Source organism: Lissotriton vulgaris, chromosome 8 (assembly GCF_964263255.1).
Source record: "Lissotriton vulgaris chromosome 8, aLisVul1.2, whole genome shotgun sequence".
In the NCBI taxonomy this organism is placed as follows: Eukaryota; Metazoa; Chordata; class Amphibia; order Caudata; family Salamandridae; genus Lissotriton; species Lissotriton vulgaris.
In genome coordinates, this window is record NC_141696.1 from 410,542,050 (window position 1) to 410,560,743 (window position 18,694).

The window sequence follows — 18,694 nt, forward strand, 5'->3', positions numbered from 1 at the left end:
CGGGTGAGGAGGCAGCCCGGCGAACTTCCCAGCGAGGCGCCTATGAGGGAAGAGGAGCCCCGCCTGCTACCCCGGTGAAGCTCCGCGTGTGCTGGCAGCTGGGACAAAGAGGAGCCTCGCCCTACCCTGCCGCAGTCCGGAGGAAGCCTGCAAGCCGGTGAGTGGGGCCCGGTGTCCATTATTGAAGAGGAGGGCATCGGGGCACATTGCCGGTGCCCGCCCCTCCCCTCCAGCGCGAGGACATTTGTCACGAACCCTGAGAGGCTCCATTGGGCATTCTTGTTTTAAAGCCCTGTGACTCCCAAGTACCAAGGGGGCATTGTGAGTCTGAGTTCCCGAGGGGGACTCCGCCAGTGACGGGGAATAGTTGTTTTAGAGCCCTGAGAGGGCTCCGGGGGGCATTGTCTTTTGAGTCCCCTGTGAGGCACTCCAATGTTAGTGCCGCCATTCTGTTCTAGAGCCCGAGAGGCTCCTACAGCCTACATTGCGGTCGCATTTTAAAGTGTAGAGCGGCTCCGGTTGGCAGCGGGCCGCTCCCCCAGTGGGCACCATTGTTTTTAGAGCCCCCGAGGCTCCAGGGGGCATAATTGTTTTCGAGCCTAAGAGGGCTCCAGGGGGCATCCTGTTTCTCGAGCCAGAGGGCTCCAACGTGGCGCAATCTATTCACGGGGCTATTGAGAGCCCAGGCCACATTCCTAAAGCTGCCCAGCACTTAGTGGGCAGCTGCTTCGTTTAGGCCCCCCAGGAACCCTTGCACAATCTACTTTGGCTACCTGCGCAGCCTGCTCTGACTTTCTGGACACAGGGCGTTTCAGCCCCTGAGAGGCCAGTTGGCCTAGGGACAGTTATGGGTTGTGCACTTGCGGTGGGTACATGTTTGGCCCGGGAAACAACCGTTACAACGCAACTATTACAACGGACTACTTTTACAACGCAACTACTACAACGCAGGATCCTTTACAACGAATGCCTTTACAACGCATGACATTACAACGCAGATGCTATTACAATGCATGCCATTACAACGTAAGTATAGGTAAGTATATCATTTTATTAAAACATTTATTTAACTAAAAACATTATTTAATTAATTAAATATTAATAATGTAATAAATAGTAAAAATGAAAATAATTATTAATTAAAAAAGTACTTTAAATACATTAAATAAATTAATTTAAGTAATTTTAATATTAATTAAAAAAGTTCTAAAAATAAAAAAATATAAGTAATTTTTACCCCTACACTATCCAGCACTTACCCTACTATTACACCCCCCTGGAGTTAGAATAGTAATTTTTACCCCTACACTATCCAGCACTTACCCTACTATTACACCCCCCTGGAGTTAGAATAGTAATTTTTACCCCTACACTATCCAACACTTACCCTACTATTACACCCCCCCTGGAGTTAGAATAGTAATTTATACCCCTACACTATCCAGCACTTACCCTACTATTACACCCCCCTGGAGTTAGAATAGTAATTTTTACCCCTACACTATCCAGCACTTACCCTACTATTACACCCCCCTGGAGTTAGAATAGTAATTTTTACCCCTACACTATCCAACACTTACCCTACTATTACACCCCCCTGGAGTTAGAATAGTAATTTATACCCCTACACTATCCAGCACTTACCCTACTATTACACCCCCCTGGAGTTAGAATAGTAATTTTTACCCCTACACTATCCAACACTTACCCTACTATTACACCCCTCTGGAGTTAGATTAGTAATTTGTACGCCTACATTATCCAGCACTAACCCTACTATTACACCCCCCTGGAGTTAGAATAGTAATTTTTACCCCTACACTATCCAGCACTTACCCTACTATTACTCCCCCCTGAAGTTAGAATATTATTTTTAAACACCTACACTATTTTTAAAATATATATATATATTTACAAATACATTAAAAAAAATTAAATAATATAAATAAAATAAATTAAATATTTATTAATTACATTTTTATTTAAAATTATATACTTACCTATACTTACAGTGTAATGGCATGCATTGTAATAGCATCTGCGATGTAATGGCATGCGTTGTAAAGGCATTCGTTGTAAAGGATCCTGCGTTGTAAAAATTGCGTTGTAATGGTATGCGTTGTTAAAGTATGCGTCGTAACATCATTCATCCGTTTGGCCCTATGTGTTTTGCGCAGATGTGATTTCCTGCCTAATGTGATTGTAATGTGATTTATGCAATGCTTTTGTCCTTGCCTCTAACAATGTTTTTTTATACCTAGAAGGTTGTTTGCCCTAGTACAGTGATGCTACTGAGTTTATGATTCCCTGCATGATATTTGCCTAAGGTGTTTAGGATTGCGTAGGTGGTACTTACCTTTTACCAGTGGTTATTGGTTGTGTGCTACATTTGCTAATTGGTGTTACATTATATGTTCTAAGTGCTAGTTCTACCAAGTGCTTATTCCTGACAGTGGCCCATGTGGCCCTGTCCCAGGGACATAATCCCCTGTAAATTCTGCCCGTGCCTATGGCACATTGTAAAAGTGCGTGTTTATTATCTAATGTGTTTGGTATAATAAAAAGGCAATTTTTATATATAACCTTGTCTTGATTTTCCTTTGTGGTGGGCCTTGGGTGTTGTTGCTGGGTGTGCGCGCGAACGCGTTACACATCTCCTCTGAGCTAAGCCTGACTGCTCGTGCCAAGCTACCAAGGGGGTGAGCAGGGGTTATCTTGGCGGGTAACTTCCTTGCCCAGACTAGGAGTGGTTGTTTCTGCCTGGCTTTGGCGCAAGCCTCAGCCAACCAGAAATTCTCATTTCTAACAGTGTTGTTATTTCAGTGCATGAATGAAAAGTGTGTACGCTTGTATAGTACCTATATCAGACTGAAGAACATGCCTGTGCTGTGGGTAAGACTGCAGTATGAACATTTTGTAGTAACATCATTTATAAGCTGAATTTGCTAGGCATATATCACCTTCAGGGGTCTCATGACACTGTTAAAGATAAACAGATGCTTATTGTCACCCAATTGTAGTAAGTAAACACGTCATATATATGCCTGTGTGTTAGGCACACCTGTTTGGTGTTTAACCAGCATGCTGTGTAAATGTAGTAACATAATTTATAAGCTGAATTTGCTAGGCATATATCACCTTCAGGGGTCTCAGAGATGAAAAAAAATTAGGGGGGAGAATGAACCACTTGTCCTGTATTTCCAGGGTCTATGATAACGTGGAAGGAACCACTTTTGTAAAAAAACCCTCAGATGCAAACACAGGTGTGGGGAGGTATATCTTGGTTTTCCGCCATTCAGTGTCGCAACAGCAATATCATTGGGTCTTTTCCTTTGTTATGCTGACCTCCACATGGAGTAAGACCAACTGGTATCACAGTAGTGGTCAGAAATAGGGATAAAAAGAGGGTGTGTTGTGCTCTGGTAAGTGGAAATGTTAAAATTCCTTATACCTTGACTCTCATGTATTTATTCTTCAAATCTTAGGTTTAGGAAATTAAAAACAGTGACATGCAGTTGTAGGCCTAGTTACTAGCCTTACGCACTGGGGAAAAATGATCAACATGTTTCAGCCTTCTGGTACCTCTAGAGGCTTTCGTCAGGATCAATGGTAAGAGCCAATTGCGGCTCCTAATTTTGTAAAAGTGGCTGACTCACCACTTTGGTAGGTTGTAAAGATACATTATATCCGCACCGGAAAGGAAAAGACATGTGTGTAGTATTTGTTTGACATTCATTGAAATCAACATTCATCAAAGGAGTTATCACACTTTCATTTGTACTGATTTAGATTCTTGCTGGTTCATTCTGTGAACACGGTAAATGTTGCAAAGCTAATATGCTACGTGGGGAGAGAAATGATCTCGAGGTATCACTATCATGGCAGAGTGAGGGCGTATTAAAAACGGCCCGCTGAAATCGGTTCAGTTATGCGGTAAAGTATACACATGGGCATAGTCTCTGGATAAAAGAAGTTAGTTCGCTTGCATTGCGTCTTTTGAGATGTTGATTGCATCGCGTCCTGTTTTGAAAGTATGCCATGTTTAAATGAGAAACTTCATTCAGTACAAACATAATTGCGCACGGTCTCATCCTGACAACAAAGTGCTTATCTTACTGCCCACTATTAGTAGTTACATCAAAAAAGTCATTATATATAATACATCGAAGGCAGTGCGAGCAGGTAAAACAGAGCTCAGACCCGCGTGTGTTTGTTCATTCAATGTTTGCGCTATGCGTCGGCGTCTTTACCTTAAAAGTTGAAAAATCCGGTGTCATCTAGAACCGGGGCCAGCTGGGCAGACCTAATGCTGGCATTCAAAAATGGTAAAGGTCAAGCCAGAAGGGCAGTAGCATTCACTTACAGTTTGCTCTCGGAAGGCGGGCCGCCATTGTTCGTCTTACCGGTCTCTCTGCTCTTCTGACTTGTGCTGGCTCTGGATCTATGGGAGACGCGCTCCTGTGTCAGGCCGATTTTATGCCGCTTGCAGTTAGTAGTGAAGAGAGACTAAAGAGCATGTTGTAATCCAAATTAAATTGCTGTTCTTGATTTAATAGTAGCAACTAAGCATTCATAGATTATAAATAGCCATTGTGAGATGGGTGGTATAAGCTTATTTATATATGGCCTTATGTCGTGGGAAAGACATACATCATGTAGGTGCTGTTATAAGAATTCCAAAGCTACTTTTAGGTGAGGAGCACAGTGGTTTGGAAGCATGTGTTTGTTCATATCTGTTCCAGGTATTAGTTAAAGTGGCATTAACGGGTCAGAATAGCTAATCCTTTCCATAATTTTAAACGAGGGAGTGCCAGGTAATATTATCGTTCATCCCTACCTGATCTGTTCTCAGACAGTGGACCCAGCGTTGTTCTCTTTCATACAGAACCCGTTCTGCGTTGTGGTCTTTATTAGCGAATGTCTCAAGAATCACCCATTTAATGTCTTCAATGGAGTGGTTGACCTCAATGAAATGTCTACTCATCTTGGTGGTGGCTTTTTTGTATGAGATGTTACTCCTGTGCTCGATAATACGTTGTTTCACCTTGCGACAGGTCATCCCTACGTATTTTAACTCGCAAGGGCAGGTGATCATATACACCACGTGGGTGGTATTGCAGTTGGTGTGACTTCGTAGCTCCCATTTCAGGTTAGGGAGAAGTTGTAGACTTTTGGCCACTTGTGTCAGTTTGCACACTTACCAGCCTCCGCATGGATAATGTCCTTGTATTGGATTCAAGTTCCATGTAGACAAAACGGTGTTGGTCGTTTTCATTTTATTAGGTCTTGTATGCACAAGCATGTCCTTCAGGTTTTTGGTTCTCTTATGTGCAAACCTGGGTTTTGGCCATTTCAATGTATGGGAAGTAAGAATTCTCCAACTCTTATTAACGATTTTCTTCACTGCGTTAGACACAGTGCTGTACATTATTACGCAGGTAAGCAGGTCCACTGGGTCCTCTTTAGTGGTTGTTTGTAGTAGGTTCTCCCTCGGTTGGTTTCTTGCTCTTTTTTGACATCTCTTCACTGTTTTAATGGGGTAATCTCTTTTCAACAGTCTATCTTCCAGACCTTGAGCTTGTTGTTTATAGTCTCGAAGGTTGCTACAGTTTCGTTTGATTCTAAGAAACTGGCTGTAAGGTAAATTATCCCTCAGTGGACGAGGGTGAAAACTTGTACGAAAGTATGCTGTTGCGGGCTGTAGGTTTGAAGAAGGTTTTGGTATGTAGATGGCCTTCTCGTACAAAGATGGTAATGCCCAGAAAATCTAGGGTGTTCTTATGAGCAGTGTAAGTGAATTTTAAACACTCATCTCTCATGTTAATCCACGTCATGAACTCAATAATTGCTTCAAGGGTATTGTTCCAGATCATGATGACGTTGTCAATATAACGTCTCCAAAGTTTGATGCCATTGTGGTATGGATTGTCTACAGTCCGTATATGTTCTTTTTCAAAGTTACTTACATACAATCCGGCTACGCTTGGAGCAAATGTGCTGCCCATAGATATACCATGGCACTGTCCGAAAATGGTACCCTCGTATTCAAAGTAGTTCTCAGTCAGAGCCATCTTGCAGCACTCCAATACAAAATGTCTTGGTGTTCTATGCTCCCAAGTGTCTGTGAAAAGAGTAGAAATAGGGTATTCTAGGGGATTTTGTTCTTAAAAAGTCTGCCTCATTTTTCGAGATCCACTGGTTACTTTCTGCTTCTACTACCATAAGTTCAAGCCTTTGAGCAGGCCATCATGCTTGAAGTTGAAGACCTGAGGAACACGGTAAAAAAAAACATTTGTGAATATGACCACTCTGGAAAAAAGAGCAATGGACGAACTCTGAAAAAATGAAGAGCCGGTAATAAAACCAGCGGACAAGGGAGGAGCAATTGTCCTCTTAACAAAAGATGATTACAATAAACAATGCATTTCACTTTTATCTGACCAGAAATTCTATAAAAAACTTACTATTGATCCAACCACCAGATTACAAAGAACGGTTGAACTTATGGTAGTCAAAGCTGAGAGTGTCGCCATCGCATCACCGGAGGAGCAAGTCGCAGGACCTGTCGCAGCTCCGAAGTACAGAGTCGTTGCAAGGCTGCCAGGGCCTCTACGCATCGTCATCACATCATCACATCAAGGGCGCCATCTTCTCGCATCGCAACCGCATCATAACATCGCATCAAAGCGCCATCTTGCGCATCGCAATGGGCCTGCAGGTCGAGAATCTACACATCACCTCCGCACCGGTACGAATCCCGACGCATCCTCTACTCTGCGCAAGCATTGAGGCACGACGCATCATTTCCCACGTATCACGGACCCGACGCATCTCCCCTTTTGCGAGCCTTTTGTTCACTTTGCGTTACACATCCAGGTACTTTGTTGCATTTATCATCAACTTGAACTAAGCAACTTTTATCATCTTTAAGTCAACTTTAAGTATAGTATTGTGGATTTTTGTCGTTTGTGGTCTTGTATTAGGTCTTTACAAAGAATACTTATTTTTATAAAACCTGTGTTGTGTCCATCTGTAGTGTTTTCACTGTATTACTGTGTATATTCACAAATGGTTAACACACTGTGTTACTTCGGATCACTGAAATAATATCGACTGACAAAATATCGACTTGCCAAAATATCGTGGACAAAATATCGACAGTCAAAATATCGAGTTTGTATCTACAAACAGGTAAGTACAAAAATATCGAGTACAAAATATCGTTAACAAAAATATAGATGTAAAAAATATCGACTTTATTAAAAACAGTGTTAAATTAATATTAAATTTTAATTACTAAAATATACTTAAAACGACTTAAACTAAATTATAATAATAAAATAATAAATGAAAATAATAAAAATAATTTTTTAAAATCTTATTTGTTGACCCTGAACCCTAAAAATACCCCTTTACCCAAAAACCCAAAACTGACCCTGAACCCTAAAAATACCCCTTTACCCAAAAACCCAAAACTGACCCTGAACCCTAAAAATACCCCTTTACCCATGACCTGAAAACTGACCCTGAACCCTAAAAATACCCCTTTACCCATGAACTGAAAACTGACCCTGAACCCTAAAAATACCCCTTTACCCATGACCTGAAAACTGACCCTGAACCCTAAAAATACCCCTTTACCCATGACCTGAAAACTGACCCTGAACCCTAAAAATACCCCTTTACCCATGAACTGAAAACTGACAATGAACCCTAAAAATACCCCTTTACCCATGACCTGAAAACTGACCCTGAACCCTAAAAATACCCCTTTACCCATGAACTGAAAACTGACCCTGAACCCTAAAAATACCCCTTTACCCATGACCTGAAAACTGACCCTGAACCCTAAAAATACCCCTTTACCCATGAACTGAAAACTGACCCTGAACCCTAAAAATACCCCTTTACCCATGAACTGAAAACTGACCCTGAACCCTAAAAATGCTCCTTTACCCAAAATTTATCAATATTATTTAATTACCAATTAATTATTAATTAACAATAACAATAAAGTAAATATATTAGAACATTAGGTGTAATTATTTTAATAATTAATATTATTTTATCAAAATTAATTACTTAAAAATAACACAAAATTATATATATAAAAAATGTACTCTAATTAATGTAATTAACTAATTACAATTAATTAATTAACAATTATTTACTAATACAAAATATATTCAAAATTATATTAATTAATTAACTAATTAATATTAATTAATTATCAATTAATTATTAATTAAAAATATTAACAAACATATATTAATTAATTAATTATTATTAAATTACTTCCCACCCTATTCCCCTATAAACCCACAACCCGCTACAGAATTACATTACGCAATTATTATCAAAACAAAATTCATGTAATAAAATATTTAATAACATTAATACACACTATTCACACATATTATTACATAAAAATACACTATAAAATATTATATATTATTAAAAAATCGATATTTTTGCTATCTATATTTTATACAGTCGATATTACTTCACTTACCTGAAAAACGATATTTTTGTAGTCGATATTATGTCCAGTCGATATTTTGTCCAGTCTATATTTAAAACTCGATATTATGTCCAGTCGATATTTTGGAGTCGATATTTTGTCTCTATACCGTTACTTCAGGATGAGTAAATGAAGATACGTATTACGCACGTCCTGGAACACCATTAAGTCTCCTAGTGTTAGAATGGACAGAATGTGAGACAGAGTGAGCATTTGGAATCTCTCTTTTCTCACAAAGGCATTTGATTGGCTGAAAGTCCAATACATGCCAGAGGTCTTCATGTTTCTCTGGCACAAGAAAGTAGTGAAAGTAGCACCCCTCTACTCTCTCCAAATCCATCACCCGGCTGAAGGCGCCCTTGTACATGAGTAGCATGACTTCTTGCATCAAGGTTGCAGTGATCCTCTGAAAGTTGCTCTGATGTGGGAGAAAGATGGCACAGGGCGGAGATGAAAAAAGAGTTTAGCTCCTTTATTAATCTGCAAGATCAACCTGTCGGGAGTGATCTCCAGCTGGGGAGAAAATAATGTATACTGCCTCCTACTAGCTGGTTCTGAGGTTCAGCAGGGAAGGAAGTGTCCTTGGCCACTGCTGCATCCTCTACTTTGGAAGGATGTTGATGTAATACAAGTTGAGAGGGATGGCATTGTCTGTAAGCCAGGCCTCTGAATAGCCTCAGAAGCACCATTGGTAAAGCGTCTTGACATTAGACAAAAGGCCCAAAGATCATGCTCTGGCTCAGCTACTGTTAAACCCTTGGAGCACCAAATCAGCCTTTTCACGACCCAGGACCAATAAAGATGAATATCTGTCAAGGCCCCTTACATATCTCCCGAAAACCTGGATGATCTCATCCAGATGTGCCTTCTAAGCATGATAATGGTGCCAACAGCTCTCCCTATGCAAGTTGCTGTGTCCATGCTAGCACACAGAACATATTTGGCCACGTCCTTGCTATCTTGTATTGTTTGGGCCAACAGGGCCATGCAGTCATCTAGAATGACAGCCAAGATCTTGCTGGCCATTCCCCACAAAGCATGGATGTACCTACCTTAAATAAAAGCTGCTCTGAGATATCTGGGGCCAAGGTAGCTGAGGAGAACTTGACTCTCAATCCGGAGCAGAGGAAGGAAAACATTTTTGGTGACAGTACTAGTTGAAGCCTGAACTACAAGGTTTCAGGTGAATGGCGTTGAGCCAGTAAATTCACATCACCAGGGGGTGGTCTATGCCGCCCAGCCACAGGTCAACTAACTGGAAGTCCAGAATATGGCTCAGTCCATGTCCTCATCAATGGAAAGAGTGGTCGGGATACTACTGGCACAGACTGGAGAATTTCAGTTGATAAATTTGCCTTTGTCTTCATGGAAGGCAATAGTAAGTTCATGATTTCTGCGGTCCTTCATACCACTACTGCAAAAGTGGCATTTTCTTCTGCGGTGGGAAGAATAATTTTTTTTCTCAGCAGATGTATTTAGCCCAGTTGCATTTTGTAGGTTCAAATATAAGTTCATTAAAATAATGAGAGGGGAGTAAACTTTATGCCGCCTCATCATCAACAGTATCACTAGGAAAAGTAGGTCTTTATCTCAATTAGAACCTCGAGCCTTTCGTAATACTAGAATAGTCTTATGAGCACTACGAGGCCTCCGGGTAGATAGCGCTATACAAGTGTAATTTAATAATAATAATAATAATTGTTGCATAAGAACTGGCTGTGCTTTTGTAATCTCGTAGAACAAAATAGACCTGTAGCGGGTCTACAACAGTTGAGAATGGAAGAACCAACAGTTGTACTGGATCTAAGACTAGCGCCAATGGAGCTGGTGTCCAAGCTAGCATGGAAGGAACCAACATGGACACAGGGGCAGGTGGAGGTCTCAACAGGCATCAGTCCAGGCCTGGGTCAGTTGTGTCAGGAGACAGCCCATCAGCAGAAGTTTAACTGGTGATTTTTGTGACACTGTGGGACTTGAAGGCACACCAGAGGGAACTGGCAGAGATTGAAATACTTGCAACATGGAGTTTTTAAGGCTGCAATGTGCTGCAAGATAGATGACAGCCCAGGGCATTCCATGATCAGCTGCAAGTCGGATATCCATATCGTGACACATGTATACTATGCTGCAGATTTCAATGGGTGGGATGGCATTAAGTCCAGCTTAGTTTTTTTGCACTTAAGGCGGATTTTCGACTTATACTTAACTAAAAATATCAAACAGAAGGTCAACTTTTCATAGGAACAGCCTTGTGACTGCTGGTTGCCCTGAGACTTGGAGCAGGGCTTATTCTTCGATTGTAACCTCCTTTATGTTCAGCGATGTACAGCTTCAACTCTCATTCCAGGATCACCTTAGGTTGTATTAGGGCACACTTGTTACATGACTTTGAGTAATGACTGAAATCCTAGTCACCATAGACACAAGCCGTATGGATCTGTGACTGTCATCTGCTTTTGACTGCTTTTGAGTACGCATCCTCGGGACACAGGATACTGAAAAACAGCGTACTCGCTAAAGACAGTCTTGGAATGGAATTTCAATAGATGCAATTCTCGAACTGGAAATTGACCCATTACGGGGTTAACACCGATCCTTATTATAAGGGTTTACTTTAAGCATTATTGTAGTGAATCCCTGGACACAGTAGATATTTTTGTACTTAATGACCAGCCGGGTCGGAAGCAGAACCAGCTGAGAGGATATGTAAACTAGGAACTAAGGAGCCTGAAAGCCCTGAAGAAGTCGTGGGGTCAACCCCTATCGACGAAATATGTGTTGGCTGGGCACTGTGGATTAAAAGAAAAATCATATGGATCACTCTTTTCATTTTCTTTATATGCTGCCATGTTAAAAAAAAATTCAGACTTGACTTGAGCATGTGCAGAGGATAGGAATTGGTACCGTCATAAGTGTGCATGAATATTTGGCCTGCCCTCTGGGACCGGCCAAACAATCATGTGCACTTATCATGCACTGCACCCAAGCTGCATTACAGCCTGGGTGGAGAACATGCCCAGGCTTCCATTCCCCATCTGAGTGCCGAACCACGGCGCTCAGACCAATCACAACGCTGCATTGTAGCGTTGTGATTGGCTTAGGGGAACCTGGATGCTTACCAATTACAACACTGCACTGCAGCATTGTGATTGCCTCAGGGGATCCTATCCTGCTTCCTGTTCCAGCAGAAGCCAGGAAGAGGACTGAAGAGAGGTGGCGGTAAATAATTTTTTTTTAACCCCCCCCCCGCCCTCCACACCACTACTGATTCGCAGGACCAGCCACGACTAAAGCAAACATGGAGAAGAACTGTGAGTGTTGGTAAGCTGAACTCATATAAGGGACAGAAGTCAATGGGAGTAACACTTGACAGAGTGGCCAATGGAAAACCACCACAGGTATCCCTACAATGTACGGCAGACATGTATGCAAATTAGAAAACGGAGTGGCAAGGACAAAGGAACATTATTCTAGACAACTGCTCTGATATCTAAGGAGGAGAGTTCTACTGCAGACAAGTGTACACAATGCAGCATAATAAATGAATATCAGAAGGGATGGTAGTTTCAGTACTGTTAGACGTAACAGAATGAATTCAGAATAGAAGTACAGAAAATGGAAAATATAGGAAAAGGAAAGCAGGAAGTTGAAAATAAAACGAAAAAGAGGACCAAATATAAAATGGTCGAGCAAAGAGTGGAGAGAGCAGAAGGCGGGCCCCAAAGACTTAATTTATGTTGGTGGTTATACTGGATAGCTATAGAAGGACACACATTGAGCAGTTTGTGGAAGATTAGCTGGATAACTGAACAGCTGGATCAAGGGTGAACATGCCACATCGTAAATTGTAATAAAAAGTTCACGTCACCCGATGAGGCACCACCGATGTCACTGTTCACAAACGTTTTGAAGTAACAAGAAAAACTTGATAATAAACAAGTTCAAAAAGTGGCAAAGCTCTAGCACAAATCAACAATGATTTTGTTAGTCCCAGATGATAACTAGGTGAGCAGAAATTGTGATGGGCAGCCTGCTGTGTGCATGCCTGAGGCACGGTGGTATTACAGAAGGTGCGGCAGTTGCTTGTGCGACCCTTTTTGTAATACACATAGCGCTGGCACACATGTAGTACCAGTGATATCTTTCCTCATTTGCATGGGGGTGTGGGCCCAAACAAGAGAAAATCTCTTTACCTCACCACCCACGCTGTATTATGGACATGGGGGTAACGGCAAAGAAGCTGTCAAGAGGCACACTGACAGTGCCCCAATGACAGTGCACCCACTAATTGCAGCCTTCTGGAGGGGATACCCTCAGACAAGTGGGTGCAGTCACTCACCGCACCTGCCTGCAAGGGGTACTCTCTCCCCTCTTAAAAGTGCAAGTGGGTTGCCGCAAGTACAGTGAAACACAGAGTGGCTTAGAAGCAGCTAGCCCATATTTCACCTGAATGCGGTGCCCCCTGGGCACGCAAGTTAGTGGCTGCCTTGAGGGCAGCGCATTCAACATCTTAGGATGTACTTTCCCTGTTTGGGTACAGCGCACAAGTTTGAAGGTCCGCTGAGGTGCAAACATGGATAGTACGTCCTGTATGTAATAAAGCCTCAGGAGCCACAAAATCGAATCCAAAGCAAGTCAAGACAACAACCGGCTTAGATAGGTAAAACACAAAGGAAATATCTGTAAAGAGAACTAATTAAGGAACTAAAGAATGAGACACTGTTGAGAAAAGGAAAACATGTGTTTCAAACGGAACTGCTAAGTCATGGAGTTGATGATACTTGACAAGGATGCACTGAAGGAGAAGGATTGGATGCCCATTAGAAAGACAATTTTGGGATGACTGTGAATATGGAAAAAAATGTCAACTATGAAGCATATAAGCATTCTAATGCAATATCTACCATAATCAGGGCATTAGGAAGGTACAAACAAATCTGCACAGTATAGGATTGATACTGGATGACATCTTGATTTTTAAAATTGACAACTGCTAAATGAGGTATATTAGGTACACGAAGGCAATCCTAATTTATGTAATCGATTTATAATATGCTATCACTTCAGTCCAATTAAAGACGAATCCAAGAAAGTTATGGTATCCACCAAGTAGAGACGGTTTAATTTACAGAGCAAGAGATTAAAAAGTCATTTTTGTTGCTGCCTAGTCACCATTTCATAAAGTTCTAGCTCCCTAAAATTGAAATAGTGATCTTAGGTGAAGTAGAGGATGTAATTAACCTAAGTGTTAGTGGTAAGGCCCCGGACCAAAACGTTGTCCCAATTAATCACATAAAATGTAACACCGATGTTTGGGTACCTTTGTTAACAAACATTTTTAATAATCTAGCATACTCCCCGCTGCTCTCCTCTTGGTTCACATCTATCAATGTATCTATTTTTTTAAAAGGTGATAGATCCCATCCTGGTTCTATAGACCGATCTCTTTGAGCGATACCATGGTTAAAATCCTAGGGAGGGTTTTACACAACAGAATCAAGGAATGGATTCAAGCTAAGTCGCTCCTACATTCATATAAGTATGGGTTTAGAAACAAACTGGGAACAATCTGAGCAGCGTCTAAATCTGAATTTGATGCTCGGGAAATACACTCTTGGCAAGCAATCCTCTTTTTATCTGGCATTTATGGACCTATCCTCAGCATTCGATTGTGTTAACCTTTCCAAGCTTTGGCAAATGCTTAGGTTGCATGGGATGAATGAAGTTTTAGTGCACTTTTTTGCATACTTACAAACTGAACATGAAGGCAAGAATCAGGATCAGTGGACAAGGGGAGGTATCCAGGGATATAAATTTGCATCAGGGGTGAGACAAGGGTGCATCTTGGTCTCTCTCTTATTTATCTTAATTATCAATGAACTTCACCTATTTTTACACACTGTTAAGCGGGATGTACCCAAAATCAAAGGTATGCCGTTACCTACTCTCTAGTATGCGAAAGGCGCAGTGCTTATGGCGTGCACACCGAAGGTGATGCGTCTCCTGGTGCCTGCTTTTGTGGACTTCATAGCCACTCTAGATTTATACACAAACTTCATAAAATCACACATTATGGTGTGCGTCCCAAAACACAAACAGCTCGCCACCCACCCTATTGGAACTAATCACCTGAGTAGCACAAGCACTTTTCCCTATCTGGGGGTTACCTTCTCTACCTCTGGGACTTGGGTGCACGACATCGACTTGCACACAGCAAAATTGTTAAGTGTAATTGGTTCATTATATAGACTTTTGCAGCCAGTGGGAGGTGGCTCTCTCAGGCCACTATTGAAGATTTATAAATCCCAGTGTATTTCCCTTGCAATGTAGGGGATGAAGTATGGGACATATCAAACTACGTGGGTATTCAGCACTAAGAAATATACGCTCTTTTTTAAAATATCCCACTTTCTATTTTCTGTAATCTTTTCTAATCATAGATTCATATCACAGATAGCCCAGATCGCCTCCACTTGAGAACTTACTTTTATGTAAACGATCATTAAAAATGTTGTTTGTCAGTTCCTCTATACATAAATAATAAACAGGATAGATCTTTCGATGCAACATTGTTAATATTGAGAAAGGCGACGTCAATATGAATAATGACACATTAATGTATAAAAACAAAATTGCATCTTTAACAACTAATTCGCCTGTTGTGAACTCTGCATCAACCCCGACTCAGATATTGACAGATCACAGGTGGGGTAGCACGCAGCCACCATACAAACGTGCAAAAAGGAAATCCCAGATAGATCCCACACATAGGCTCAGTGACACCACAATGGTCCCGAGCGATAGGCCCCAATAAAGCACACATTGCCGGAGGGGTATGTGCGTCCCCAAAGCACCATAAGTCAGATGCCACATGCAGTTAGGAACACTTAACCAATCAAGACACAGCACATACATTACACGCAGTGATAACACGATCCCCATGCCGTACATTTGAACACGTTGCTCATTGGCTGCATTGTGTCCACACAAGGTCGAGGCCCACCTGGATTCCTCATCCAAAACCTTAATTTATGGCTCCAAAGACAGAGGTACACATTCCTTACCAATAAAGGATCACCAGAAACATTTGATTAAATCCAATGAACTGTATAAACGTCTGTGTCAGCCTGAGTGTAAATTGAGACAGTACTCAGACCCTATGCCTGTGACTGTGCTCCCGGCAGAATTGTTTAATTGAACAAACTGTTCCTGTTTTGCCAAATGCTACTTGCTTTTTCAAGATATTTCATTTTCAAGCAACATCATCCCTGTTTGAAATGTAGCAAAATGTAAAAAATTGTTTTCATAAAGAGGACTTTAACTATGTAAAACCTGCAGTGCAACTGGAAAGAATCAGTAAACTTCAATGACATGACCATTAGAAAGGAAGAAACGTGTGTCAACTGGTTGAGAAATGGATTGTGAAGGAGTGATGCTTTCGTGTATTTATGTCTACAAATGCGTGGGATCTCGAGATTCATTCCATGCTGAACCATGCATACTTTTCAAATCATAAACAAAAAAACATATTTTTATGGGGAATTTCAGGCACATTCTAATATCGCAATAGTTGAACTGGACACTACAGATGAACATACCACCATTTTTGTGAATAAACCCAAAATTAATGCACACACATGCCATAAAAATGTGAGGTGACATGAAGGGGTGTGACACTGTCATCTACTATTATTAGCCTGGTGAACTACTCAGCACAAAGACAGACACAACTCACGAAAAAAAACCTATGCATGCTAAATGCTTCCTCACCCAGTGTGGGCTTCGATGGAACAAAAAGAAGTGTCCTTCGAAAATAACACAACCTACATAATGAGAAGAGAACAATATTCAGGAATTGGGGGTCTGGTTAGTACGCCAACTCTCATGCCACTAAGTTGTCAGACAGAATAAGACATCCAGATGTAATTGACAGACTTGCCTATTGCCAAGGTCATTGCTTTCAGCTTGCTGCGGATCAGCTTCACCACCATGCTCTTCTGGAGCGGAGTAGAACGACAGCAGAGCACAGACCGGCACTTCCGGGCAAGTGACAGGAACGAATCCTCCAAACTTCTGTCCAGCGCGTAGGCAAGGGTTTTTCCATCAATCACTAAACTCAGGCTCCCTTGATTTGAACATGAAGACAAGTGTTGAAGGCGAGAGGCAAAACTCCATTGCATGTGTTTAGTTGCTTGTTTTGATACATTTGGAAACTTGGACTGCACATAGCGCAGACACTGTTCAATCAAAGCAGAACAGGCATCCTGAAACAAAAGACAAATAATAATAGTCTGTAAGAAAATGGAAGATGAAAGCATGTCTCCCAACTACAAGAGCTTTTGCTCACAATATCCCAGCAATACAGCACTTTATTGCATTAAGTGTATAGTGCTTACTACTCCTCTGTGTAGCACTTGAAGCACTTATCCATGAGGAAAGCATGCTATACTTGGTGGCGTGTGTAGTTGAAGTGTGTTGTCTTTGGTGAAGCCTATGTGGGAGATGCTTCTATGTTACGGGAGGTAACCATAGGGGTGCGGTTATCGTGCTATGGGGCACTTCCAGGTGTGACAGATGAGGTAATGCGAGATAGAATTTTTATAGAATGTCGTGTACTGGCGGATCTGATAGGCTTTGAAGGTTCCTTTAATGTGTTGCTAATTCTTGTTTTATTTTCTCAATTCAAGTCCGATGAAGGGTGTGGCAGTAGTTTGTCCAATCTGGGATGTTATGAAATACCGGGAGGTTGAGAAGGAAGACAATCCGAAATGTGCATGGATAGACTCTGTTACAGACCTCTTTGATATGAGTGCCATTATGAGACATCAAGTAAGAAGATTTGCCAAGATGCCCAGCCTTATATTCATTTGTATATCACTGACATTATAGGATACTGGTAGTCAGGGTATGTGAATATTTGGGAACTGCAAGGGTGGATTATGTTAAGTGTACTATGGTAACCGGCGGAGTGTGGCAGATCTCACAGTTATTCGTAAGCTTTTCTGGTTAGTATTAAATTATAGTTAGAGTAACTGCTATAGCTTGCATTTGTTCCCTTCGCTTGCCGGCAAGGATCCATAGGTCCTTTCATAGATCCTATTGCTCTCCATTTGAATATGAGGGATAAGGTAGTGAATTGGTTTATATCGTATGGTGACACACATTATATCAGTTAGAGACAGGGAGGGCTGCCAGGAGGACTGGAGTTATTGTCCTCCATCTTGTGGTGAGAGGTAGGACAGACTTTCTTTACTATGCCAGTCATGTGAGTTGGGTGTGAGGGGGCTATGTATGGGATCCTCTAGGTCATCAGTCAGGAAGCGGAGCTTCAGTTACAGAGTTGTAGCGGGGAATTCTAATACGTAGTGGAGAGGCATATCTTATAATCAGAATTGTGGCATTATTAAAGCCCCATTCGTAAATTGAGGTCATTGCGAAGGTCTGTTAGCATGACTATAATCTTAATATAATCTGTATGTCATCAGTGAGAATCTCCTTTAAAAACTCAGAAGTGAAATCAATAAAGCATTCAATAATATTCATAGATAAATATATGTACAGGCAAAATGCATCAGGCACAGGCTGCACCTACTTTTGCTTGTCTCAAGAGGGAAACATCCTTTACAACGGAACCGTTACGACGCGGTACCGTTACAACGCAGGATTTACAACGAAATCCGTTACAACGACTTTCGCTGGAGGGCGCTCTAGGATAGGGAATAGTTTAATTTACTATCCAACACCTTCCCTACTATCCACGGGGACTGGAGTTGGAATAGTAAATTAAACTATTCACTATCCAGCGCCCCCCAACGCAAGTCGTTATAACGACTTGCGTTGTAATACTTGCGTCGTAACGGTACGCATTGTAACGGTACGCGTTGTACCGCCATACATCCGTCTCAAGGAGATGACAATTTCACAAAAACCTCTTCTTTCATGTAAATTTATTGTACATAAATCATTTCTGCACTGGGCAAGGGGAAAACATCAATAAACCTTTGCCTTCACTTAAGAAGTACGCAAAACTGGGCTTTGTTGGAGTGCCCTGCACAGCAATCTCTCTCACCTAGCAGAACCCTACACCTGCTGTCTATTTTCTTGGTATCAAAGCTGAGAAAGGAGAGATTTTTGACATTTTGTCAGCCATGACCAGAATAACTTTTCTGGAAA

The 18,694-nt window shown here is 41.4% G+C and overlaps 1 protein-coding gene across 1 annotated transcript in view; it reads right to left on the reverse strand.

The window, feature by feature from the left end:
- The window catches only part of ATP10A (ATPase phospholipid transporting 10A (putative)), an 895,063-nt gene that overhangs the window by 66,864 nt on the left and 809,505 nt on the right, over positions 1-18,694 (reverse strand). Inside the window, exon 14 of the mRNA XM_086934179.1 lies at positions 16,461-16,785. Within this exon, the coding sequence (XP_086790305.1) occupies positions 16,461-16,785 (325 nt within the window). The remainder of the gene's footprint in view (positions 1-16,460; positions 16,786-18,694) is intronic.